Genomic DNA, 27,951 nt, shown 5'->3' on the forward strand with positions numbered 1-27,951 from the left:
CCATCAGAGAAGTAGCACATTTCTCTGACATTGTTCAATAAACAAGTGCCGAATGGTGTGCACCGTAACAGTGACTTCACACTTGACTCAGTGACTTGACTGAGTTATGACTCATGACTCAGACAATCAGAAACGATGATGAAGCTGTTATGAAGATGCGGCTGTGAGTACAAGTGGTAGAACTTGGAGGACAGACGAACGTAGACTTTCAAAATATTATGAGAGATATGGTGTCTTCCACAAAGGCACATTTTTTTACTTCCTAAACGACCTCAACAATCGAATGTCCTGCAGCTGACTATGGTGACAAACTTTTTTTTGTCGCGTAAGAAATATACACCTGTAGATTTTCAAAATGGAAAAGGAGAGGGTAACAAAAGCATCGCTTTTTAGCTGCAGCGGAGTATGGTGAGCTTTTTTTTTATTTTACGTTTAAGGAAAAATACACCTGCAGATTTTCAATATGCTATAGGATAGGGTCTGTCCTACAAATGGCATGACTTCTTTCACCTCCTAGACGACCTTAGGTCCTGGTGACGACCTGCTTAATTCGAAAGTTTCCTACCAAATTTCATCATCTACCACCTGCTTCCAAACCACGCCACGACTACCAGTCATAAAAAACAATGTGCTTGCTGCCTTGCCTTCTCCAGCCTCCAATCACGCGGTGTTTTGGCAAATAAATATATTTTCCTTCACCATGTGCCGTGGTTCACTTAATTCAAATTCTTTTCACTGTCCAGACAACCGCGAATTAACGAGGTTCTACAATTCTACATACACACCTCAAAGGGAATGCACACAATTTTTTTCAGCGAAATCTGAGAGGGTCTAGCAACGCCTCTTGCTGGTTGCGGCTGGAATGGCCCAGCTAACAAAATTAAGCAAAGGCCACGGTCACTCTGTATCATTCTCTATAGGTATTTCAAGAGACATTTATGAGGCAGATATAACCCAGCGTAGTTCTTGAAATAGCATGCTTGACAATGAGATCCTTTTGAGCTCAATCTATTCAATAGATAAGGTAACAAGTAACTAGGGACTGTTTGCTATGGTTTGCGCAGTCAAGGAATCTTCCATAAATTACGATAATGTGTTTTATGCAAAAAAGTTAAATGAATATTAAAATGTTAATCTTAAGTATTAATCTAAATGAATATTACAGCTATCCTTGTGTGATGTTTTAAAAAGACAGCCCAATTTCGAATCATATACTGTAATTCAAATACATCTAATACACCTCTTGTACCGCTGAAAAATCTCGATAACGAATATTCATTACTACGGTGATGGAAGTACCTCAAAGCTCTCTGGCATAGGAAAAAGCGTGTTTTGGCACACCTTCGCGATCCACTGTTGGAGGGCCTCGGGAGTGTGTGTTACTGATTTATGATGTGGAATGAGCGCTTTCCACCTTAGTTTCAGTTTCATTGCGTCTTGGGCAATTTTCAACTCAATTTATACGCAGGAGATCAGGGAGCCGCAGCCCTATAGTTGTGTAGCTCCTTGCGAGGAGTCGGTGCAGAACGGGCGAGACCTCCATGTCCACATTTGCAACGTGTTTTGTTGTCGAAGAGCATAGCGATCCTTAAGAGTAGCAAGTTACAGTGACCGTCAACAGTAGGCCTAAATGGTATAGCATATAACACTTCTATTACTGGGTATGTGTTTACAAAGGAGCTCACATGCAGCATTGTTGAGCATTCTGCAAGGATAAGTGGAACCACACGTTACACCCTTCACTGTTGTATGTGTGTAATAGGACATGATTCTCAAGTGCTTGTACACCACATGACACTATGACGAATGATTAAGGCCCCAGGTTTTCTGAGGATCCAGGAAATTTCACAGAATCCTTCATTTTGCACGGAATTTCACGGAGATCTGATTGGGTAGAAGAACACGGTTAGCGCGATGTGGACAGTTATTGCAACATGCAGCGTCTCAGAAGAAGTATTGATGCTCGTGCAAAAGAGGTTAGATAAAAGTGCATGCTGCGCACGTTCCCAACTGCTCCAAGGTACAAGTGACCCTTAGACATTGGTAAATGGGTTTTGGAACAGAATGTGGGTGCTTGCTCCAAATTTTGCATCTATTGTGATCAAGTATTTGTGAATTCTTATAAGCTCTGTAGATACTGAAAGATCTTTCAACAGGCATAAAATAATTGTAGGCGGCAGAGTGCATTCGCTGTCAGAGGAGAACACAAGATATCATGTAATGCTGAGCCACAACAGTGCTTTGAATCTGTAATCATATAAAATATTTTTTGTTCCCATTTCAAGCAGCCATTGACCCCTTGTCGTGGAAAATCGCGGAATTTACAAGTCAGTGCCGCGGAATTTTGAATTTCCCGCATCAGAAAACCAGGGGCCTTATGAATGTTGAATGCAACATGACACTCAATGTAATGCTACACATGCTTATCCTTTGCAGTAGGGCAGTTGTGTTTTCGTTACATGGCGAGCAAGCTCTATTTGAAGGCAGCCTTTTTTACATCTGGCAAACACACAAAGATAAACAGGCAACATGACATCTGAGAAACAAGTTCTAGGGTTTCCCTGGCCGGGTTCAGTACACATCCTACACACTGCAAAGACACATGCGATCCAGCTGTCAATGGAGATGGCAAGTAATTTTAGTGCTAGTTAATTTTTTCCACAACGAATTTCGGCAGTGTGGTGATATGCTGCGTGCTCTTTTTGTTACTTCTCTCGTGCAGTGATCGACTTGCACCTTTCTGAACTTACTGTTTTATTTTATTTTAGCACATTCAATTTCGTGGTAATGTATGGAAAACATGACAACAAAAGCAAAAGTGATGTCAGCATCCAAGTAGGGCACAATTTCTAGGAGCCACAAGAGGTGGGATACAGAAGAGTCATGTGATGCTCATTGAAAGCAAGACATTTGTGCACACTTTCCACCATTTCCCATGTTTTCTAGATGTTCCGGGTGTTCCAGATGTTTGGATGTTCCATGTTTTTCTTCATGTGTGTTAACTAGGTATTTCCAGGAATATGAACCCGTAAAATAGCTACAGTTGCACCATAATCATTTATTGTGGTGCAACTGTGGTGCCATAACCAGATGATGAACCGTTCAGAGACCATCTTGCTTGGCTAGGCAACAGTCAACTCTGTCGAGCCTCGAAGGTCTTTGACGCTATTTTAAAATACGCATATGACACAGGTATGACATGCCCTTGAACTTGAGAAGAAATTGGAAGACAAGGACAGAAACAAGTCCATTGTCCATTCTGTTCCACATTACTTTTTCTCGAGTTTTACAGCGATAGTTGCGTGAGGGAACTCGTTTGCCAAGGACGGCGTAGGCCCAGACTTCCGACTCGGTGTGCCATTGCTTGGCGCAATAGCAAATTGGAGAGCACATGAAAAGACGCCAGGAGCCAACGCTGAATCATTGACAAAAGTTGCGTCCTTGCCAAAAAATGGCAGCCGTGCAGGGCATACAAGTAGAAGCACCGTCACTGTATCACACAGTATGTGGTGGCCACGAAGAGTGCGTATTGCACACACAGATAGGGAGTGGAGGGCTCTGCACGCCGCTGTAGAACGCAAACGGTATAGCACACCGAAGGAAAAAGCAACCAGACGTGCATTCGCTGCACAACATGACCCAGCAGTGAGAAAACACAAAGTGGCTGCCACGAGACGAAGGCGAGAAGACCCAAAAGTTAGGGAACGTGAGGTCAAGAGACATAAACTGTGTCCATAGTTTCATGGTCTACGTTTTACGTTCAACTACGTTCATGTTCTTAACAGACTTGGTGTCTTTTATGCTGCATGTTAGCAAATCGTGGACGTAAACTAACCCGGATGTGTGCACCTGAAATGAGTGCATGGCTGTCAGAGTTTCCACTGGCACACGCAGATTTTGCAGAGATGTTTGTGGTGTTTGAGATAGGCTGTGGTTTCGCACCAACGTGGCACACGCACGCGCGCAACACCTCCAACTGTTGGCCAGAGAGTTCACGGCAGAATGTGTGGAGGACTAAGAAAAAAAACTTGTCTACATTTGCGAGCGCAATACAATCTCATTGCGCATGCACGATACAGCTATTGCTGTTACTTCTTTGCACGTGAGCTGCAAAAAGGCCCAAATTTTTCTACGCGCAAAATATTGCACTCGAGGCATGTGAACTGGGTTATTTCATCTGAAATGCCTTTTTCTTTTATTCTTCTTATTCTTTTCTTTTTTTGTACCAAGACCACACTAGTGGTATTTCACAAATACGTTACCTGAACGATTCGATAAGCTCCGGATAAGTGGGATCCAGTTGTAGAGAGCCGTCTACCTTGTCCCTGGTCAGCCCCATTCGACCCAACGCCTGGCAGAATTTCATGCCCATTTCTTCTAACTGGGCTATGCCCAAATGGTGGCCCTGAAATAGTAGTAGAACATAACTCGCTTTTGTTTTCCAGTAAATGTGGATGCCATACTGCAGCATGTCTTCTAATTCACATGTGCATGGTAAGATTCTATTGTTTGTATGCCTACTGGTGCAACACTACAATATAAGCACAACTGACTAGCTACCACATCTCCGTCCAGACACTCGCCAACAACACACTCTTATGACAAGCCTGATGACAATACAAAAATTAGTGTAAACCCGTAAACTGTGTCACCATTGCCCTCACTGCAGTGAGCTGTGAAGTCCACCCAGTGCAGTATGTATGATCTATAGGGTGTTTATTTTTATTTGTGCAATTTCTTATAGAAAATCTATGACAGCAGCTTAGATGGTGCTTTTGCAGGTAAAGTTATACAGCCCAGCAGACATTTTCTCGAAAACAGTATGTAGCTACTAGAGGACGAATTACCTAAAGTTCATTAATTAGCTCTTTAATTAGGGCCTTTTGGGCAAAAGTGAGACAGCAGAATGATAGAAAGCCATCCTACATTTTTAAAATCTTGAAACAAGGATGTATGTTGAGATATCAGTCATCGAATTTTGTTATGCAAATGAGCCGAAACCAAAACTGTGCGTGTCGAGAGCGCATTGAGACCATGATGTCAGTGGCTTATCTGAGCTGTAATGCAGTTCATCTGGCCCAGCAATGACTCCAACCATTTCCATTGCCTCAAAGCATGAATGAGCGCTGTCCCCCTCTCATGATGTGCGTGGTTTTAGCTCATTTGCATACTGAAATTTGGCGATGCATATTTCCACGTATTTCTTTCTTTCAGGGTTTAAAAAAAATACAATTTCTCGCAACAAGGATTGTCTTCCATTGTGTCAGCTCACCTTTGCCCGAGAGCCCCTAAGTAAATCATCAATTAATTAATTTTAGGTAATTAGCCATGTAGTAGTTATACATATTCTCTCTGAAAGAATCTCCATCTTGCCGTATGACTAAGGCCCTTGGTTTTGTGCTGCGGCAAATTCAAAATTCCGCGGCACCGAATTGTCAATTCCGCGATTTTCCGCGGCAAGCAGTCAACAGCTGCTTGAAATGGGATACACTTTATTTTCTCGGATAATGTGGGAACAAAAAATATTTTATAAAATTACAGATTGGAAGCACTGTTGTAGCTCAGCATTACATACATGATACCTTGGGTTCTCCTCCAACCACAAATGCTGTCTGCTGCCTGCAATCATTCTATACTTGCTAAAGATCTCTTGGCATCTACAGAGTTTATAGGAATTTTTCATGCCTTGAGGATGTTACATCTTTAGGACACTCTTTTTGTTTCTGGGCTGTAGGCACTACATGTATTTGAGTCTTCAAAGACAAACTCCCAAACATCAAATCAAAATCCCCCACTGCCACTGCTAAACTGCACACGGAAGGGACGCCGGCCCTTCCTCAGGAGGAGTATGCACAATAAACTTGGGCTAACGTTATCTTAAGCTAAACTAGAATCTGTCTGTGTTGGTCCTGCAGCATGGGCAGCAGGCTTCTCCTCATGCAGGGAGGCGTCAGGTGAAGCCCACATTTGGGAGGTGTCATTCATATTCTGCGAATAGTCAAATATTCGGAAATCCGGAAATATTGGGTATTTGATTCACGAATGAAACACTTTGAATGATTGATACTTGATTCTAATTCGAGAACTCGAATATCCGCACACCCCTAAAAATAAGGGATTCCGTGATATTCCGTGCCAACCTAAGGATGCCGCGATATTTCGCGGAACTGCAGAAAATCCTGGGCCTTACATATGACTCACCTGCAAAGAATCTATGCTGCTCACGTAGCTTTTCTTATAAAAAGAGCCTAACAAATTCTAAGAAACACCCTGTATACAACAACAACGAGTTCTTGCTTTTGCATGGAACACCATGTAGAGGGTCATCATATTGCATTGTGTAGCATGGTTTGTTGGCAATAGGAAAACGCTGAATAGAGAAGCAGAAAACCCAGAAAACCCAAATGAAAATGAGATGTTAAGGAAAGAGTGCCATGACGAGAGCTGCAGATATTTTGAATAGAGACTGTTCTTCTTCTGAACAGTCTCTGTTCAAAATATCAGAGACTCCTCCCTCAGCATACTAATCTTGAATTCGGGTGGTCATTTTTTGTGGCAACTTGCTTTGCCAGAACCCGGGCAGTCATGTTCGCTTGGTCAAAGCGCAGCAATCTCGCATGTTTGCATGGAGTTCTTGGAGCGCCCAGAATTTGCCAGCTAGCACTTTTTTCGCCCGGCCTCGATACGACCGTGCAGTGGATTGCTCAGCTATATCCGGTGTTGTCACATCCGCACTGTGAAGGTGGTGAAGGCCCGCATTGGCCCACACATCAATGTTGACATGGGTTAGCAGATTATGAAACACGAAGGTGAGCAACCGCGATGCCCGTAATGCGACCCAAGTGACTAAAACCGCTAGCTTCCTGGCACTCATGTTCGTGTGGCAACTGTCACGACTCAGCACGGGCAAAAGGGTAGCAATATCCGAGTGCTCAGCTGTTTTGCCACATTTTGACCAAGCGAATTCGCCATAATACGACAGAAGGCATTTGTATCAGCCTCGTGCGAGATCATTGCGTAAATTTAACTAAACATGTGGACAGATTTCACGTGCGCATTTGGAACCACATTGGCTCTGCCTGATTGTACACAGTAGGAGCCCTAGACTTGCTGGCATAGCTCTATTGCAATCTTATTAAACTTCGAAGTGAACTATGAAGGCATGAACGTGAAGGCTATCTTCACCTATGTGGATATCAGCTTCACAGACTGATGACAACGTACCGCATACATTCCTTGATCACAACCAGCTGCGGAACACTCAAGTGTGTAGCTCAGCTGAATGCCAAATTGGCGCCAAGCCGTTACACGTGCTGTTGACTCTTTTCCATGCTCTATGTCAAAACAGCAATGGTCATAACTGAAGGCTGGCGCTACGTGGTGAAGGAGTACGGGCAATACCTGCAAAATGCAACATACGTTTTATTTTGTTGACGAAAAAAAAAAAAAAACATTGGCAATGAGTAAGATGGGAGGAGACGAGGTTGAGTGAGAGTGGAGCATGCTTCATGCTGTAGCATACAATAGACAAAAAACTTCAAACTCTCACATCATTCACATCAGGTAGTCATCCATCAAGAGGTTGTTTGTGCACAGCTGTTGTTTGTCCAATATATCAGCAATAAACTGCTGGCTGCTGCTGCATGCATAATCTCGCATCACTATCCAACACAGCACAGCGGACACAAATTATTTCTTGTTTTCTAATCTTCCTACAGAGCTTTGCTGAAACAAAAAGTTCACAGTGCAAGGCGCCAAACTGTAATTCTTCCTGCTTGATGAATCATAATGATATTGGAACATGTCGATAATTGTCAATAATATGGAATTAGCATGGGTTGGTGCGTTGGGGCTGCTTGCTCATTGAATTTTACTTAGCATTTTAGATCATATGCAACAACTATACAAGTGTACGCATGTAAACAAGCTATGGAAAATTTCAAGTGGAGTGCCAATGGAGTGCCGAACAGTGGGGAAAAGTTCCAGGGAGCAGCGCACCAGGAAATGCGGTGTAAAACATCCAGTGACGGCGCATACACCAGAAATACGACGACGATCGAAGACAACTAGAAAAGTAAGGCATATGCATGTTTTCCCCGACAACTACCAAGCTGCCCCGCGACTGCCACAGTGGTGCTGCGTGTTCTTCAAAAAATCTATTTGATGCAGTGAACCCCTACATAACGGAAAACGGAAATTTTTATTGGGACGACATCATACCAGTACTGAATTTAATATAGCTGCACACAACAGATAGTGAATCTACAGCCTGGGAATGACATCTCTATTGAAGGTGGCTGCTTCACTCATACTTAAAGCCTCATGTTTTCGGGTTTTATGTTTTCCAAAACCAGTGGTAAAAATCAGGTTTTACTTCAGGAGCTCTACAAGAGGGTAAAAGTGGGTGATATGGGGTGCAAAAGCAGATTTTCTGGTTGGAAATAGAAAAACCAAGCTTCTCACATTTCAGGTGAACATGAGATGCTGAGCAGCTGTGTTGAATGTGCAGTGCTTAGTGCTCTTACATGGCATGTATTGGTAGCTGAATCTGCAACTTGGCAAGTTTGTCTTTGGGTTTTACCCGTAATGACAATGATGCAGATCAGAGGATAAAAACAGATTTTACCTGCTCTAATCCTAAAACACAAGGCCCTACTCATACGGCACCCATGATTAATTTTGTTCATGTACATTATGGGTTTTTTCCCAACACGCATGTGGTTTAGATGGAGGCGTTTTGCAGAGTGAAGATGTTTCACGATTGTTTCCGTGACGTTCGTATTCGGTGCTGCTTTCATTGCAACTAAAGCTGTATAGTTAGGGCCAGAAGTTTTCGGGTTTAACCCTATTTTTCCCCGTTTGTACCCCCCACATGCAATTATCAGACTTCGGGTTAAACCCGATATTTGCGCCCCGACGATGTCAGGTCGGGCCTATGAACGTAACGCAGTTGGCTGAAGGTGCGCTCAACGTCACGTTCAGAGGCCCGACCGTTCGTCAATGGGTGCAGAGACATTGAGGATGGCAATGATGCTGTATGTTAACAAAGGATGGTAACTACAGATGACATCATATTAACAATTGTACGTTCATTGCTTTGAATTTTTAAAACATTTTGAGAGAGTACATGTGTTACCATGTCATAGCTGTGTTGTAAGGTTTTGCTGTTGTATTAGAAGCATTGAATAGACGCATTTAAGAAAGAATTCCTTTTCTGGTTGCGCACTACATAGGAATCCTGCCACTGTACCAATATAAAATAAAGCTTTTGGACTGGAAAATGCATCCTGCTGTCAGTCACCTGAATTTGCATGAATTTGGCCATCCAATATATAGCACCCGATTTTTACACCCCGAATTGAGAAAAAAGTATTTCCCGAAACCTTTTCATCCTAATATAAAACCCGATTTCTCCCTGCACCACAATGCACTAGCACAGTGCAAAGAATTTCACCCGATATTTGCACGAATTGAGGGTATAAACGTATTTCCCCGATTTTTACTCCCCGAATCTGAAAAAGAGTAAAACCCGAAAACTTCTGGCCCTATGTTTAGTATGTCTTGCTATAATCTGTAACAACAGTGAGTGCATTTTCAAATGATTCTGCAGCTTTATCGTCATCCAATAGTCTTGTTCAACTTAAGAAGGAAAAAAATCTAGTATGTCAGCTCTCCAAATACTACTGCTCCGCAGACAGGATGGCTGGACGCAGGGAGGTCACGTTCCTCTCCCGCGCCAGATAACGTAATCCATCGTACTCACTCTGCTTCTATATTGACTGTTAGGAGTGGCTGCATGTCACTACACTGCAGCAGAAAGTGAGCTGCAATACTGGTGATGCATGGTGGCCCTGCAGTATTTCTCCTGGTGAGCTATTGCGTCTCCTTATCCCCAGTGCCATATGTAGTTGACGGACTAGATTTCTTTTCCTTCTTAAGTTGAACAGGACTATAGTTGGTGTTTTTAACATGCGGTTGCACAACGCCAGGGTATGAGAAACTATGTCGAAATATCATCACATTCCACTCCTCGATTATCGCTCTCATCGCATGCGTCCGTGATTTCATTAATTTCAAGCCTCAAAGTTTTGTAATGCAAAAGGTCACCTCCACAAACTGAAGATGTAAACAACACGTTCGAGACGTGGATTTTTTCGGCTCCGCACGCAGGTGGCACGGTGAACAGCAGTGTTTAGCTCAACACCAACAAAATTTCGATGTTTAACTAGAATTTAACTGGAATGTAGGCCTCGCACGAATGTTCAGAATTCATTGGCAGTCAACTGCATCTGCGACTGTGCTGACAACGCAGGAAGCGAATCACAGTTTTGCGTTCCATCAGGGCGAATTTTAAAGGAGGCTGTACACAAATGTGGACTAGTTTTGGTTTCGGTTAGCGAACGTGTAGCGACGCATTTGCAAATGAGCGCAACGACCTTGAAAGCCCTGCATGTCGCTTTGTAGCTGCTATGCCATTCATGTTTGTTGCTGTCACCGCAATGTACAACTTCAAGCGTGCATCCCGCAACGGCTTGGTAATAAGCTGGTATGATATTCGAGAAAAATGAGTATTCGAAAATGCTGGAATGTCAATTTTTGAATACGAATCAAATATCGGAAATATTCAATTTGTATTCAAAATACGTATTGAACATTTGCACACCTCTATAAAATGCATACTTTTTGTGTCAGGAAGCACCGCTACAAATCAACAAAAGCAATACAATTTCTCTCTGGATTGGCTACCGGAAGTAGTTTGTAGCTCGACCAATGGGAATAATTTTGGAATGTGGTTTTCACTTTGCTATCAAAATCCAAGGCACAAGCTCATTACCATTGGCAATGTCATTTCGACGTCAGCTGTCACGTGCGAGATTACTTTTAACAGCGAAAGGTAATCAACTGCAACAAGCATGATTACATCAAAGCAATGGAGGGATTTCATAACTCGTGTTTGTTCTGAGGTTTTACTGACGCATCTGCATGTTGTGATTATGACCACATATAAACATAACAGAACAATTCCATTTTCAGCTAAATTTATGGTAATCATGTTTATTTCAAACTCGAGAACACAGGTGCCATCTTGTAAATGTCTGCACTAGCATCATTTGCGTGCCATTATTTCAATGACTTGTCCTCCTTGCACAACTGTCGCAAGACCTTTACAAAAGTACACCACAGATTCGATTAAATACACATTTAAAAGTTTTGCAATATTTCGGTTTAAAGATACCTGGTTACCAACCAGTCACAACAGAGTATTCTCGTGAGGCAGTCTCCCTGCTACAACGCAGTTGCCTGAGAATTGATTGACGTTACATCCCTATTGTTCGCGAATTCTTTATTTGGCTACCAATAGCTTACAGAGAAATTAATCAGTTGGAGAGGATGGCATAGGCTCAGGGAATCTAGTGGATCATATCCATGATGAGTAGAGCCTGAGCTTGGGAAACGAATGCCTGTGCGTCGGGTTTCTTTATCGCCCAAGCTTAGGCTCTACTCATCCCGGATAATCAGGTGGATTACTTCTGATCAGAATAGAGCCCAAGGTGGTGAACAGCATGCAAGCAAGTACAGTAATTAAATAACCAAAAAACACAACACGGTTTACCTCATATAAGGCATCATCATGAAGCAGACGATCATTCATACACCAAGACTGTGATGGTGAACAGCCGTAGAGGAAAATGTTGAAACGCCTGGAGTGCCCATGAAAATCACACAAGAGCTGCAAAAACAAAGTGTTACACTCTCACCAAGCCTTTCTAACAAAGAGTTAGCTGCTTTGTAAACTCATTTCTATATTCAAAATCCAAGAGTGATTAGAAAGAATAACTCAGTGAAGCTCTTTCGTATCCTGGTATTTCTGTTCATGTAATACAGCTACGAGGATCGTAACTTTGTACCAAGAAGTGCAGACACTGCTGTGGGTAAGCACAACATGTGGGAATGCTGCTGCCATGAAGCCCTAAGAACAGATCTTGTACGTACGCCTTCCTCGTCATGCCAAACTATAACAGTTCTATAAAACAAAAGTCTACATTTCTTATGTTTGGGAAAATTTTTAGAAATTACTGCTTCAAACATTTTCAAAAATAAAATTCAATTGAAGACACACAGGTAAGTAGTTTCAACTAAATCATTCTCCGATGCAGCCTGGTAACTTCATCTATTGCCAATTAAGCAAACAGATGAAACGTCCATGCAAAATATTTGCGCTGAGTGTTGTCGTATCCCTCAAAGATTAAATTTCCAAAAGTGCCCCCAAGTCTTTTCTTTTTACTTTATGTCTTAGCCTTTATCTCATGTGTAGCATGAGTGATTACTCACAGCTGGTGCCTTGTTGATGCTAGACAAGTACTCTAGTAGTGCTCTTGTGTGATAAATTGTTGGGTGATGCCTCTGGTCAGGAAATGACCACTGGCGATTCAGGTCTTGCCCCACAAGTGAACAACGATGGCTGAAAAAAAAGAAAAAGTAAAGAACAGTGGCACACATTTCACTTCTGCTAACATTCTAGTTGGATAGTTGAAGCAGTCAAAAATATTCCATATTAATACATATATTATATATATTTAAGTTTAAGTAAAAAATATTCCAGTTCCCTGGAGCTCTGTACAGTTCGCGTTCCAGTTCATGAGCCATCTAGAGTATCCTGCATACCCAATGGACAAATGAAAGCCCGTTATGATCTACTTTTATGAGAATGGCTGCAAAACCATTCTTCATGTCTTTCAAGTGCCCTAGAAAATTCTGGAATTTAAGTTCCTGCAAATATAGCCATTCATGTGGCACTCAATAAGTTTGATGAAATGCAGGACATGAGCACAGCTTACAATCTACAAGAGCGTGCTGAAAAGTTTGCGACCTTACCCACTCCCAGATATACGAACCCGATCTTGTCATCATAGACGCAGAGAGTGAGATGAAGAAGAGAAAATCGGTGGTTTGTAATGCCAAGCATTCATTTTTGCTACGCTCAGGCTATCAACAGAACCATGTCTACTACAAGCATTAAATTTCCAAAAGCTGAACTTCGGGCTGTCATAAAGTTGCTGTTCATGCAAAGACAACTCCATGGGAAATCTTGTGCATGATGCAAACATTACGTGGCAAGCAGGACATCAAACCGGAACCGAAAACCGGAAATAACTGTTATTTTTAGGCAGAACCGAACCAGAACCGAACCGAAAAGTCCGCCGCCATCTTGGAGCTGAACCGGAACCGAACCGGTTTATAAAAGTCCGGTTTCCAGTTCAAAACCGGTTTTCAGGTACAGCCTTACCATACCACATAGACTGTTTTTCATGCTAACCGCGTTGAGTGCCCCAATCCCACCTTCCTGTGCCCAACCTCTCCGTAACCAGTAAGCCCCCCCCCCCCCCCAAACTATGCCAAAAGTCACCGGTTCATTCCACATTTTTTAACGCAAGTCTCCGATACCAGTGGAAATACATACCTGCCCCTCCTCATAGATGGCGACAACGTCGCGCAATCGCGCGCTATAGTTTCGTTTTCCTGCGGATAGGCGTTCCAGGCACACGTTTGCAGCGAGCACGTTGGAATGAAAACAACTCATGCTTCAACCGATCCCACGGCAAGTGGAATCACTTGCACTAGTCTTGTGACCCAGTAGTCCTGGCCGCTTTCGAGGGCTTCTTTTGCCCCAGTGGTGGCTTTGCACATAGTGACAACTGCTGCTCATAGAACAAAGGCGTTCTTGAAACAGGTTGAGATGGGCAGACATCAAGAAAATCCATTTCGCAAGTATTTCAAGTTCAACATTGCAAAGAATCACTCAACATGTGAAGTAGGAGACTGCGGAATAACCATTGCGGGCAATCACGCTGCCAATTTGGAGCGCCATATACAGCGTTACCACAAAAAAAGAATACACTGAACTTAAGGATGAAAAGCCTTCAACTAGCTAGCGCCACGCGGATGAACAAGATGGTCCTCCCCCGGCAAAAAGGATTGACCAGGTGCTGTGCCCGACTGTTAGTATCCAAATAAACAAACAATCAGTGCTGCAAGGGTGTATAGAAATGGTGACGAAGAACGGCCGGCCCTTTACAGCAGTCGAGGGTTCTGGGTTCAGAAAAATCTTGGATCCTATCCTTACAGCGCTCGAAGGCAAGTTGAGAATCAATTAACAGGTGATCAGAAGCCACGTTACTCAGGAAGCAAGCCGAAGCAGAAAGCTAATCGCTGCTAAGCTAAGAAATCGCCTCGTGTGCTTAAAAATCGACTGCGCGAGCCGGCTTGACCGTGCTGTGTTAGGAGTGAACGTGCAGTTCGTTGAAGGGGGGAAGCTCGTGCTGAAGACATTGGCCATGAAGGAGCTGTTTGAACGACACAGCGGCGAGTACTTGAAATCAGAAGTGCTGAATGTGCTGTCAGTGTACAATATCCGTGCCAAATAGGTCTACAGTATAACAAGAGATAACAGCGCTAACATGATTAAGGCTGTGGACCTTCTGAAGGAGGAAGAGCTTGAAGAAAGCGGGTCCCAGGAGAGCGAGGAAGACGACGACGTCTGCTTTAAGAGTGAAGACCCAACAAGAAGTGACGGGTACTTGTCTTGGATGGAGCAAGTTGAATCTCTCAATGTGCCACTATTGCAAGGAGTGAGATGCGCCGCGCATACTTTGCAGCTGGGCGTCCACAATGCGCTTAAGAACGAAGCTGCTAAAGAGACGGTGGAGAAGTGCCGAGATCTTACAAAGTTTCTTCGCACCCAAAAAATGATGTCCCTAATCAAGAAACTGCAGTTGAAGAAGCCACTCATCGACACGCCGACACGATGGGTGTCCCTATCACGGATGATCGGGCGGCTGTTGGATCTAAAAGAGTTCTGCGACGACGTGGTTTCCGACACAATAAAGTTTGACATCTGAGGACTGGAAAAGTGCTGAAAAGATTGTTCAAGCGTTGGCTCCAGCTGAGGAAGCAACCACACGACTGCAGAATGAACAACTTGTAATGAGCGACTTTCTCGGCGTTTGGTTGAAATGCCGCATGCAGACTGCCAAAATAGACTCAGCACTGGCGAGTGCTCCCGTCTCAGCGATGGACACGCGTCAGCACCGAACCATTACGCCTGAACCCAAACCCAACCGGAAAAAAATTCGGTTTGATGCTCTGGTGGCAAGTGCCCATCATACTCAACCGTGAAGAAGTGATGTGCCAACTTTCAGCGTAGGGTTTTGACACTGAAGATACCAGAAGATCAGGGGGACCTCCAAACGTGTCAACACCCGAAACTGTTGATAGTGTCCATGACCTCACTTTGGCAGATCAGCGAACCTCCGCTAAAACATTTTCAGAGACCTTAGTCCTATAGAACGCATTGAGTTTGGAGTTCATGAAGAGTTGGGTATGCAAAAGCTGTTAGCCAAGTGGATGCTGAAATGTTTGAATGCTGATGAGAGAACGCCGAATGGATACCTCCAAGTTGATCCTGCAGCATTTTGAGTGCTCCAGTGACAATTTTCTTAAGCTTTATTATAGCTGATGAAACATGGTTGCATCACTACCATCCTGAGACGAAACAACGGTCCATGGAACGGCGCCAAAGAAACGATCAGTGGGAAAGGTCATGGCCACAGTTTCCTGGGACAAGGAAGGCGTTTTGATGACTATCACCAGAGAAGTGAAGCAGTTAATGCATCGTACTAATTGTAGCTTGCTCTGCCAGTTAAAGGAGGCTTTTAAAGAACAACTGTCGCATTTGTATGATTGCAATATGAATTTTTTCCCCCAAGATATAGAACGCCAAAAATCTGAGTCGTCATGGAATCGAAACCACGTCTCTCAGCAAAAGAGGTCGGTTGTATCGCATCTGAGTCTTTGTTTTTCACGAAAGTTGCAAGATGATTCAAAAGGCCGAGTATATGTGCTTTCCACTTGTGAACTGCGCCAGAGGTTCGATTGAGCTCTGCCGCACCTTAGCAAGCCTCTTGTTATGGCATAAATTGTCCCAGCATGTTCCTTCCATGTGTTCTGGAGCGTGTTCCTGGCAGTGCGTGAGCACCGTAGAATCGTAGTGCCGCTCATTGCGAAAACATGAACTGCGCAACGATACCACGGTGCTCACGCGCTGCCAGGAACGCGCTCCTGGTCGCTCTTCTCCTAAACCAGTGTGATGTCACACAGCTAGCCCGGTTTATTGATGCCAGGACAAGCAGGTTCAAAGACCAAAACAGAGGTAAGATAATGAGGTTCAGGGTCATCTAATTCCTTTGATCTGATTCCTTTGATCTGATCTCCTTCACCGCGAGAGGGAGTGTCTTATTGCACTGATATAAAGGAACCTGACATGAAACCAGAAGACTGGCGCGTGTCATGGGGAGCAACCTCTGTCACCCCCTCGGCTCGTTTGTATATAATCTGTGATAACGCCCTCATATCATCCAAACTGTACTACATGACAAGAATACGCATTCAGTCCGGAACCGGAAAAGAATTTGTATCGAGTAATTCTACTGTAATAAAGTTATGGTGTGAAATTTTTTTTGCTTGTTTTGGTGGTTTCAGAGTGAGGATTGTCTTGGAATTTTGGTCATCTTGAAATTATGCAAGTAGCCTTCGAAACTCCAGGTGGTTTATTTGCCAAGCAAGATGCTTTCAAGGAGATGTTTGTAGAGACCTTTCGTAGACCTGGATTTTTTTGAGAAAATTCCAGGACTTCAGGATGTAAAAAACAGCTTGGATCCAGGTTTATGGATATCCCGGATTCCAACGCTAGCTACAAGTATCCAGCTGGACTCTGAGCAGAGGTGTGTGCACAAGACAAAGGTGTACCCCCCCTTAGTTTGCTTGTGCACACCACCCTGTGAGATGCATCCTGTGCATGATATCATTCCTGCAATAACCTGCAGTGACATCATTCCTGCAAGCTGCAAAATCACTGCATGTGATGTTCTTCGTGTTATGCAACAACCTGTACATACCAGCCATTGATTACCCCGTCAGGGTTGAGCATAGGGACCACTTTGAATGTGAAGGCCTCCCGCAACCTCTGTGCTGATGGCTTATCGCTCATCAAGAAGTCAAGCACACCTAGAGGAACAAGATATTATAAATAGAAGGTAGTGAACGTCATTAGCAGCAGCTAGAATAAACTCTTCACCACCAATGACAAAGAACCAATAAGAGTAAACTGAGGGGTTAGAAAACTGATCAACACTGTTGGCTCACGTGTGCAGTGTGTGCACAAATGCACACACAATTCCAGGCCTTTAAAGGGAACACTTTGCCCCAAGCTATGCCAGATGAATATATGATGCAACAATAGATGCAACGATGTGAATTCCAAGCTTTACAGCAAAGGAAGTAACAGATGCATAGAAAATCAGCAACAAATCTCATCTAGCTTTGACATGAAGGCAGGCTTCTCTTCACATGAGGTGGCTGCAGGAGATGTCACATGCTTATGACAGCCAATAGGGATGGATGAGGCTATCGCTCTTCTGGCATCAGTATGGATGTGAAAGAGTGCCCAAAGGTTATCTCGTCAACTACGACACGTACAAAAATGTTTTCCTCAGTACTCTGGTATGCATTATAATAAGGCATGTATTGGGCTGTAAAACAGCTGTAATTTCAGCTGTGAAAGGGTGACGTCGGGTGATATCAAGGGGAAAGCAGATTTTTTTATGGAAAAGAAAACAATACCGCTCCTCCCATTTCAGATAAACATAAGGGGGCTCAACTACATATCAAAGTGTCACAATCCCTTTAAAGGTTGTCTCTGACCTCAAGAACTCCCATTCCATCGTGATGTGAAATATTAAAGACAATGTTTTTTCAATATTTCCTTTGTGTTCATTGGCAAGACGTAGGTGCTTGGACTCGTTTTTTTGGTCCACAAGCTACTAAAGTAGTATGTGCCACCATGCATTTGCGTAGTTTTTTTTTCAGGCATTTAAGAAATCACCCAGTCCATCATGGTGGGATATCTATAAAAATGTAGCCAGCTCATACTCGCATGCTTTGAAGACAGCCAAACACGTTTTTATAATGAAACATTGCCGTGTATGTCAAGGAATAACTTAAAAGGGTTCTGGAATGTTGTGAACAAAAAAGAACCCTCTCATGTCGTTCTACATACTCCTGACGACACCTTAGTTGATCCACAACGTTGCAGTTCCATCTTTAATGAAGTTTTTCTAACTTTCTTTTGCTCGCGACACAACTGCCCTTCCTGTCTGCTGCGCCTCAAACATTTATCCCCATGGGTCTATTAATTATGAATGTTGGCGGAATCACCAATATTATTAACTCTCGTAAGGTATCCCCAGGTGCCGACTCTGACGGTATTAACTCAAAGATCCTTAAATCCTGTTATCCTTAAATGTACTGTTTCATGCTCATCTACGATTTTGTCACGCATCTTTGAACAATTACTTGCCAACCACAGTTTACCACCTGGTGGGAAAGTCGGTAAGGTAATCCCACTCCAAAAGTCTGGTAATAAACATGGTGCTAATTATCGTCCCATCTCACTAACAAGCATTCCCTGTAAGGTACTCCAGCATACCATCCATTCGCATCTCGTTGAACATCCTGAATTTTTACTCTTTCTTCTCACCATAGCAACATAGTTTCATGAAACATTATACGTGTGAAGCACAGTTAGTCGCTTTCGTTCATGCCCTTCACCTAACACTCACACATGGATTTCACAGGGATTGCTTATTCTTAGATTTCTTAAAATGCCTTTGATAAGGTATCCCATTCCCTTCTGCTTCATAAAATGCATAACCTGAGTACCGATGACAACATTTTATCTTGGATTCACTGCCTCTCATCTAAGCACTTTCAGTATGTCTGTATAAATGACAATGAATCCCATTTAACCCCAGTTCTTTCCAGTGTACTGCAAAGTTCCGTTCTTGGTCCTCTCCTATTTTTAATTTACGTTAACGATCTTCCAACTGTCCTGATTTCTTCAGTACAATTTTATGCTGACGACTATGTTATCTATAGAGAAATCACTACTAACTCTGATACTGACAAGCTCCATACTGACACGAATAACCTTGCCTCCTGGTGCAAATCATGGCAAATAGAAGTTAACTGATCTAAATGCAAGCATATGATAGTCCCCAGCACGATTAAATCTCGCTGTGTCTATTCTATTAACAACTGACCCTCGAGTCTGTAAGGCACTATAAATACCTTAGTGTATTCATATCTTCTAATGTGTCATAGAATACCCACATTGAATATATCACCAACAATGCCATCCGGACACTAGGTTACATCCGTCGTAACTTTTCCTCTGTGCCATATCACGTGAAGATCACCTTGTTTAAATCTCTCGTTCTTCCCAAATTAGAATATGCTGCATCCGTGTGGGATCCTGACCTTGACAGCCTCATCGGGTTATTGGAGTCAGTTCAGAATAAAGTCGCTCGTTTTATCCTGGGCAACTACTACAGTACAGCCAGCGTGTCCTCTATGAAAGTAACCCTGGGTTTACCTCACTTGTCATTCGCCTCAGTTTATTTCACAAACTACTTTACCATAATGAACCACTAAAACTGTCCCTCATTGCATGACCTTTATACATTTCACCCCGTACTGATCATAAGCAAAAGGTTGGAATCCCTTTCTGCTCAACCAAGCCATTTCACTCATTATTTATACCACGCACATCACTTGAATGAAATCACCTGCCCGGGTCTCTTACCTCTATATCCAAAATTAAAACATTCAAGAAGTGTCTGTTAGATTATTTCAGCCTGTGACCAACGCCCGCATCTCTCTCATTGTTTTCCTTTTGGCTCACGACCCTCTCCCCATATTTTGTTTATGCTCATGCCCTATACCCATCATACTATGCTCACAACCCATCATCAGGATGTTTATAAGTTATGTTTTTGACTGTTACTGTTTGATTATGTTGCATGTTGATCATGTATGATGTTTAGATATTATTTATGATTGCTATTACAATTGAACCATTTACCTTATCCTATATATTCTTGCAATTTTGTCTGTGACACCGCCACTCCCCTCTATTTGCCACTCTGGGCCTCGAGGGTATGTAAACAAATAAATAAATTTGAGAGGTGTGCAGGTCACACAGGTCAATGTGTTGTGCACTTTGTTGACTTGTACCCATTTTAGCTACAGCACATAGCATTTTCTGCAATCCAGCTTGGGATGAACATGAGTATATATATGAGTGAATGAGTGAATGAAATAGTGACCCAGAACACGCACCTTTCATAATCCACGAGGACTGAGTTTCACCAGGATGTACACGAGCTGAGAGAAAAATGTAGGGCCTTGAATCTGCACCAGAGAGACTGCATATTATTACTGCATCTACTACATTAGTACAAAACCAAGGCACTTCAAATTACCTTCAGCAGGCTGTGCAGTTATTGTGACCAAGGGCACTGGGTTTCCACCGAATGATTCACAGAGCACCTGTTGCTTGTAAAATATTGTGCTGGTGTCACAGCCAACCTGCCAACAGTGTAAGTGGCTCTGAAATAGAGATAATTGATATGATAAGTTAAAGCAGAGAGCCCTACGGAACTTGAGCTGCAAGACTGATTCCTTCTAAAAGCACGTTCTGCCTGTCATTTCAAACATTGCTATAGCACCATGCATGGGAAGCATGCCACCTCTATTAGAGCTGACCATAGAGCCTCAACAGAGTAGGTGAAGCAGGATCTTACTGCACAGCAGTAGTGGTACTGTAGCAACGTTGAGCTGTACAAGAAGTTTGTGCTGAGCGGCTGTCGCTGCTTTGGCTCCACGGCAATTACAACATTGGTATAAGGCCGGCCCATATGGTGCGTGTTTCTGTGAATATCGCGCTGCATAAAACTCTGCATGGTCACGTACGGTCAAAAATTACGCCTGTCAAACCGCATGGGGCGCAAATCCCGCTGCTGCATGCACAGCAGGTTTGGCGTATGTGCTTTACGAAGCATTGGCAACATTCTCTCCTTCCTGTTCCATCCTGAAATGCTTGTTTTTGTGTGCATTCCTTTATAATTGATTTGCATTTGGTAAATGGACCCTCACGAGTGAAAGTTGTACTTGGAGATGTCCGTCTGGAGCTTTTTCGTAAGAGCGGCCATTGCTAAAAAGGAAGTAAGACGCTGGAGAGTAACCACAAGTGACTTGCTGCGCCATGATTGGTTGCTATGGACGCCCGTGAACTGACTGCTGCGTGAAATATCAATCCTGCTCTGACACAGTGAATGACACGCTACAAGCAGCTGCAACGTACAAAAATTTCGCGCTGGGCGTCAAAACTCAGCTTTTACGCAAGAAAAATGCACCATGCGGGCCGGCCTTAACACTACATACCGTAACGAAAAAGCTGGGGCATAGGCAATGGACAACGGAGAAACAGTTCAATATCTTTTTGTCACTCAGGCTTTTCCATCATGAAGTTCATTCCCCAGCTTGTCTGTATCTATGCCATTTTAGCAGTTACAACATTGCAATCCCCTTCATTCAAGTAGCAGCACTTAGTAGTGGCCACAGGATAATGAGATTGGCACTGCCTAAGATTAACACAATGGCCTTATGCAGCAGGTCTACTCTGACACACTTCCCCACTTTCTTCCAGAACCAGTCATAGAACACAACTTCAACTTAAAGGGACAGTCTCTGTATAGCCTGATAGAATCCTAAACTAAACAACTTTTTTGGGGGGAAATTCCAAGTAATTTACTATAGCAGCAGATGAGAAATGTTGAGGGAAGGGGCACCTCACTCAAACGTCTCACCCATGTCACACTGAATATGACATATGTGCTCTTCCCTCGTCCAGATTCCACAAAGCAATTGTTTGCAGTATTTGTTATTGTGAAGGGGCTCATTACTCCATTCCCCACATCAACCACCAGCAATGTGGTAGAGTATTGCCCCTGGCGATGAAACTCTCCATTCATCATCTCAAAATAAAGTTCTTGTTTCTTTTGCCTTTCAGATGCCTTTCAGAATTACAACTAAGGATCACATTATTGCAAAGCATTAGAAGTATCCTAGGATTGCGAACGTGTCGCATCAATGCTACCGGAACGTTGAAGTGTTGCAACAATACTATTTCATGCCGAAATTCATCGTTGTAGCAATATTTTGTTTCAATGTTCATGCTATGTTTCAAAGACTGCATAAAGCTAACATTGCAATGATGTTACGGAAGCAATGTTGGGTATATTTAGGGAGTGACTTTTTCGGGTTAAATGTCTTTCTCAGATTTGGGGTAAAAATCTGGCGCTATTTTTAAATCTGTAATTCGGGGAGAAATCGGGCGATAATTGTGCCTTCGGGTGTTATCGGGAGTTTTTGTTTCTCCTATTGTCTATTAAGTCCTTTCCTAATCTCTCTTTTTTTGTTTTTTTGCAGGATCGTGACCTTCTAGCGGTAATCCCCGAAGGCATAGACAGTGTTGACACACATGGGTGTATTGCTGGGAACGTAACGTGACCCATTCTTAATGTGTTACACGTGGCGACCTTTGTTCGTCTTCAGTGGAAACGTCACTTGAGGATTTCATAGTGGATGGAATTCGGGGAGAAACCGGATTTAACCCGAATTTGTCGGAGGTCAGTTCAGGGGGGAATAACCGGGAGGAATCGGGTTTAACCCGAAAAAGTCACTCCCTACCTATATGGGGTTAGAGAAGAACCAACATATGCATGCAGCTCCTTAAAACATATTACATCTACCATATCAGGGCCTCTTATTATTTAATGGTGATCGCTATAAACGAGCCTCTTGTCAGTATATGTATTTGGTGATAGCAAAAAAAACTACGTAGGATATATGAGTTTTTCTAACCACATGTGAGTTTTTTCAGCCAGCATAACATACTGTGGAAGAAGGTTCCCTCTGTGTTATTTATGGTAGATTGCATCAGTGGGATGAACTGCATTGAGAGCTAGTCAACATGTTCCATGCAGCCTGCTGTGTGTGCATCTCCTCATTTCTATGTTTACACTGTGAATTTCCTGTGCTTTTTTAGAATATGCACAGCTGTGGAAGTTGGGAGTACATTTGCTGGAACCTGCAATGTCCGGAGTACAGTGCTGACCATGAGCTCACAAAATTTGTAAACTTTAGTGACAGAAAATTGTGAACAGTGTAAAGTTGGGTTCACCTACTGCTCGAGTGTAATGAGGTCAAGCCAACTTGCAAAATGGAGTTGCACAGCAAAAGAACAACAGTGGTAACATGAAGTGGGTTTCACCTAACTCTTGGATGTAATGAGGCAATGTCAACTTCCAAGATGGTGACAGCGATACCTCGCTTACGAACTATTCGAAAAATATTCGAAAATGTTGAATACTGCAAAAAAGTTACGAATAACATTCGAATAGCATCAGATATTCGTTTCATATTCGAAATTTCGAATAAACACACAGCTCTACTATGTTGCAATCACATTTCTTCCAAAATGGTTAATCAGCAACGTAAATTAAACATTGGTGCAATATCTTTATTTCAATGTTTTTGCCGTACGCGTATTTCAAAAGACGCGTAGAGCTAATAGTGTGATTGTGTAGCCAAACCAATGTTGCGTGTTATACACTGACAAAATGTCGCAGTTACAATGCTGATGTGTGGTGTTTGGCAAGTAATGTGTATGCAATGCTGCAACATATGACACTGCCCGCAAGACACTGCAACCTAATATCAGCATTGCAGCAGTATCATTGTAATAATGTGTCTGCTGTAGCTTAAAGGATGCATAGAGCTAATATTGTCTTTTTTTTCGTGAGAGCAATGTTGCACATGGTACATTCAGGAAACATCGTAGAATTGGGCGATTTAATTCAGATCCAGGCAGGGCCCTAACCTTTGGGTCTCCGATTTTTTCCGATATTTTTTATGAGATAGCCCCACCTGTGGCATGAACACTGGCATTGATCCTAAGTTCCGAGACGACGTGGTAGGCGCGATATAAAATCAAGAGCGTAAGGGGTGAAAACAACGGCTTCGCTCCGAAGCGATATCTGCCCACTTTGAAACGCTTTATTCCGGCGTCTGTAACGACCACAACCTCCAGTCATCCGCTACATATTCACCATGCAATAGGCTCTGGGGCTGATTAAGAATTCTTGTCTCCGACGAGCGAAACATTTTATAAAAAATCCGCGAAAAGCCATCCCTACAGAATTTTACGCCCTTTCTGTACCCATATGGTTGCCGTCGTGATTTCAGCAAAACAATGAGCTACAAGTTGAACGAAAGCCTAATTTTCGCTCTGTTCAACGATGTGCAACACAGTTGTCTATCCTGTTTCGTTTCGATAAAATTTGCGCCACAGCTGTCACAAGTACGAACATTTTGTCAAAGTTCGCGAGGCGCATGCATAAAAAGGCCATGATGGATTTGTAAAAAAAAATTTATGTTCACGATGAACGCCTTAGCTTTCTTTTGACATACAATTCATGGTTGCTAAAAGCTCCGTGACTGAGTTACAGCACACACAAACTGCCATACTTCGCCACGCCCGACGGACCGGCGTACTTCGCCGTCACTTGCTGTTTTCAAGCATGTGCATTCACCACAAGTTTATAAAAGCTGGTGCATGAGCCACAATACAGGTACGAGTTCGTAACGAATATATATTCACTTACGAAGCATTCCAGTTTGCACAAAAATGAAAGAAAAGCGGTAAAGAGAGGAACAAGGAATGGCAATGAAATCAACAGCGCTTAATTTCCCACCTTTATTCAAAGAGAACAGTGCCTTTAAAAAATGCATTAACGCGTGGTCGTCACTTCACACATTGTTCTCGCAAGGTAAACATCATCGTATGCACTTCCGTCAGCTTTGTACCAAACATGACACGAACAAAGGCCAGGTACTGGCCGCACCGACGACCATTCGGTCTGTTTCGATTCCCTGAGTGCTGCCACTTCATCTGAAGAGAAGTGCAAGATATGCGTTGCGTGTCCTCGTTCCGTCAGCACCAAAACGAGTCCCGACCCCGACCGAATTACGTCCGTTGCTTGAGACCGCATGTTGTACATATTTGCTGCGTATTTAAGAGAGCACCCATTAATGCATTTTTAAAGGCACTGTTCTCTTTGAATAAAAGGTGGAAAATTGATTTCATTGCTATTCCTTGTTCCTCTCTTTACCGCTTTTCCTTCACTTTTCTGCAAAGTGGAATGCTTCCCAAGTGAATATATATTCGTTATGAACTCATAACTGTATTGTGGCTCATGCACCAGCTTTTATAAACTTGTGATGAATGCATATGCTTGAAAACAGCAAGTGACGGCGAAGTACGCCGGTCCGTCGGGCGTGGCGAAGTATGGCAGTTTGTGTGTGCTGTAACTCAGTCACGGAGCTTTTAGCAACCATGAATTCTATGTCAAAAGAAAGCTAAGGCGTTCATCGTGAACATAAATTTTTTTTTACAAATCCATCATGGCCTTTTTATGCACGCGCCTCGCGAACTTTGACAAAATGTTCGTACTTGTGACAGCTGCGGCGCAAATTTTATCGAAACGAAACAGGATAGACAACTGTGTTGCACATCGTTGAACAGAGCGAAAATTAGGCTTTCGTTCAACTTGTAGCTCATTGTTTTGCTGAAATCACGACGGCAGACATAATGGTTACAAAAAGTGCGTAAAATTCTGTAGGGATGGCTTTTCGCGGATTTTTTATAAAATGTTTCGCTCGTCGGAGACAAGAATTCTTAATCAGCCCCAGAGCCTATTGCATGGTGAATATGTAGCGGATGACTGGAGGTTGTGGTCGTTACAGACGCCGGAATAAAGCGCTTCAAAGTGGGCAGAAATCGCTTCGGAGCGAAGCCGTTGTTTTCACCCCTTACGCTCTTGATTTTATATCTCGCCTACCACGTCGTCTCGGAACTTGGGATCAACGCCAGTGTTCATGCCACAGGTGGGGCTATCTCATAAAAAATAATGGAAAAAATCGGAGACCCAAAGGTTAGGGCCAAGTGTGAATCAGAATGAAATCGCCCAGTTACAATGTGTAGTAGAGATGTTACCTACAGGCTTCATCTGAAACATTGCAGCAACACTGAAACAAAAATATTGCTATAATGTTGCACTATGTATTTTGTATGCAACATTGCTGAGACACTTCAGTGTTTCGGTAATACAATGTTTGCAGCATCTTGTTCTGTATGTAATTCCCATAATTAAACAATGGAATGAAATTTTCGTACCTTCCTGTGATGTTCACGAATCATTTATAAGTTTGTTTTTGACAATGAAATGTTCAAATGTTGCGGCAATGTTCCATGCACAAATGGAATGTTAACACAATGCTTCTATTTCAATGTTGGTGCAGCATTTTAGGAATATTGTGATTATGTTGCTGAGGGAATGTTTCACGAGCTGCAGTGAGGGAACATTACTGTAAGATTGGTGATGCAATGCTATTGCAATGCTATTATTCTTCAGCAGAAACTGAAAAATGAATGAGAAAAGACAATGCAAGCATTGTGCCAAAGAAAGAGAAAATATAAGATGTCTGAGAATGTTCGGTGTGACCATTATGGGCAGAATTAATACAGAATGCGAGACACATATATTTAGGGAGTGACTTTTTCAGGGTTAAACCCGATTCCGCCCGGTTATTCCCATCCGAGCTGACCTCCGACCAATTCGTTTTTTTTTTTTATTATACGTTCAAGACCCTCACTTGAGGGCATTACAGAACGGAGTGAGTATTTACAAAATACATGTGTAAATAGTGGCAACGACACAGACAACATCCCGACAAGAAAACACAACACAGGAATAAAAAATATTGCTGATACACAGATTAGCGAGCATTGTATTGCAACTTAGTTTATTTATTTTATTTATTTATTTATGACAATACCTCACGTGCCCTCGGGGGGGCGTTGTGTGAGGGGGAGGTTACATCAGCAAGTATATGATACAGAACACAAGCAATTGAACACTTTGCAAAAAACAAAACAAAAAAACACTTATGTGAAGACGTTATGAAAACATATGCGATGATAGGGAAATTAGACACCAAAACTGGCAGCTAGCTGGCTGCGAAAAACTGAAGAGTCGGAGTTAGCTACGATAGACTGGGGAAGGTCGTTCCAAGCACTGATGGTTTTGGGGAAGAAAGAAAATTGGAAATGAGATGTACGACATGGAATGTGGTCGATTTTATGGGCATGATCGATCCTAGAGGAGATGTAGTGGGCCATAGTGATGTACCCTGGACGGATGGTTGTGGTGTAGTAGAATTTGTGGAATAAACAGAGACAAAAGTATTTCCTACGGTGTGCAAGAGGAGGAAGATTGATAGAGGCCTTTAAAGATGTAATACTGGACGGAAAAGAATAGTCTGATAAAATAAAGCGAGCTGCCCGATTCTGTAAGGATTCAAGAAGGTCCACGAGTGTTGACTGGTAAGGATCCCAGATACTACATGCATATTCCAACTTCGGCCTGACTAGTGTTTGGTATGCAAGACGTTTCACCTCAGGTGGAGCAAGTTTAAGGTGGCGACGGATGAAACCAAGTTTGCGATTTGCATCGCGAACAATGGTATGAATATGATCTGACCAAGAGAGGTTTGAGGAGAAATGAAGCCCCAAGTACTTGTAAGTATGAGACTCACGGATGACATCCTGGCCTACGAGATACTGATGTGTTAGTGGTGACCTAGACCGTGAAAAGGGAATATAACAACACTTGGAAGCATTAGGAGGAAGACCCCAAGTAACACACCAGTTAAAGAGAGCCACAAGGTCCTGCTGGAGTGCTACTTGGTCAGAGGATGACAGTACGGGGCGGTACAATAGACAGTCGTCAGCGAAGAGCCTAATAGAGGATGAAGTTTGTTGACGAAGTGCTGATGAAAGATAGGAAATCAATGCCTGCTTGAAGTGTGTCATGGAAGTTTGTGAGACAAAGGATTGGGGAAGGAAGTTCCACTCACTTATGGTGCAGGGAG

The 27,951-nt window shown here is 42.9% G+C and overlaps 1 protein-coding gene across 5 annotated transcripts in view; it reads right to left on the reverse strand.

Moving 5' to 3' along the window:
- Window positions 1–27,951, reverse strand: part of LOC135388581 (cytosolic carboxypeptidase 1-like) — a 79,258-nt gene that overhangs the window by 9,904 nt on the left and 41,403 nt on the right. For all 5 annotated transcript variants that reach the window (XM_064618205.1, XM_064618204.1, XM_064618202.1 and 2 more), the window contains exons 17-23: window positions 20,379–20,505; window positions 20,236–20,307; window positions 16,956–17,064; window positions 12,334–12,463; window positions 11,615–11,731; window positions 7,225–7,401; window positions 4,263–4,405 (exon numbers count right to left, since the gene is read on the reverse strand). In XM_064618205.1, coding sequence (XP_064474275.1) covers window positions 4,263–4,405; window positions 7,225–7,401; window positions 11,615–11,731; window positions 12,334–12,463; window positions 16,956–17,064; window positions 20,236–20,307; window positions 20,379–20,505 — 875 coding nt within the window. The remainder of the gene's footprint in view (window positions 1–4,262; window positions 4,406–7,224; window positions 7,402–11,614; window positions 11,732–12,333; window positions 12,464–16,955; window positions 17,065–20,235; window positions 20,308–20,378; window positions 20,506–27,951) is intronic.

The sequence above is a fragment of the Ornithodoros turicata genome, chromosome 3, assembly GCF_037126465.1.
Source record: "Ornithodoros turicata isolate Travis chromosome 3, ASM3712646v1, whole genome shotgun sequence".
NCBI lineage: Eukaryota > Metazoa > Arthropoda > Arachnida > Ixodida > Argasidae > Ornithodoros > Ornithodoros turicata.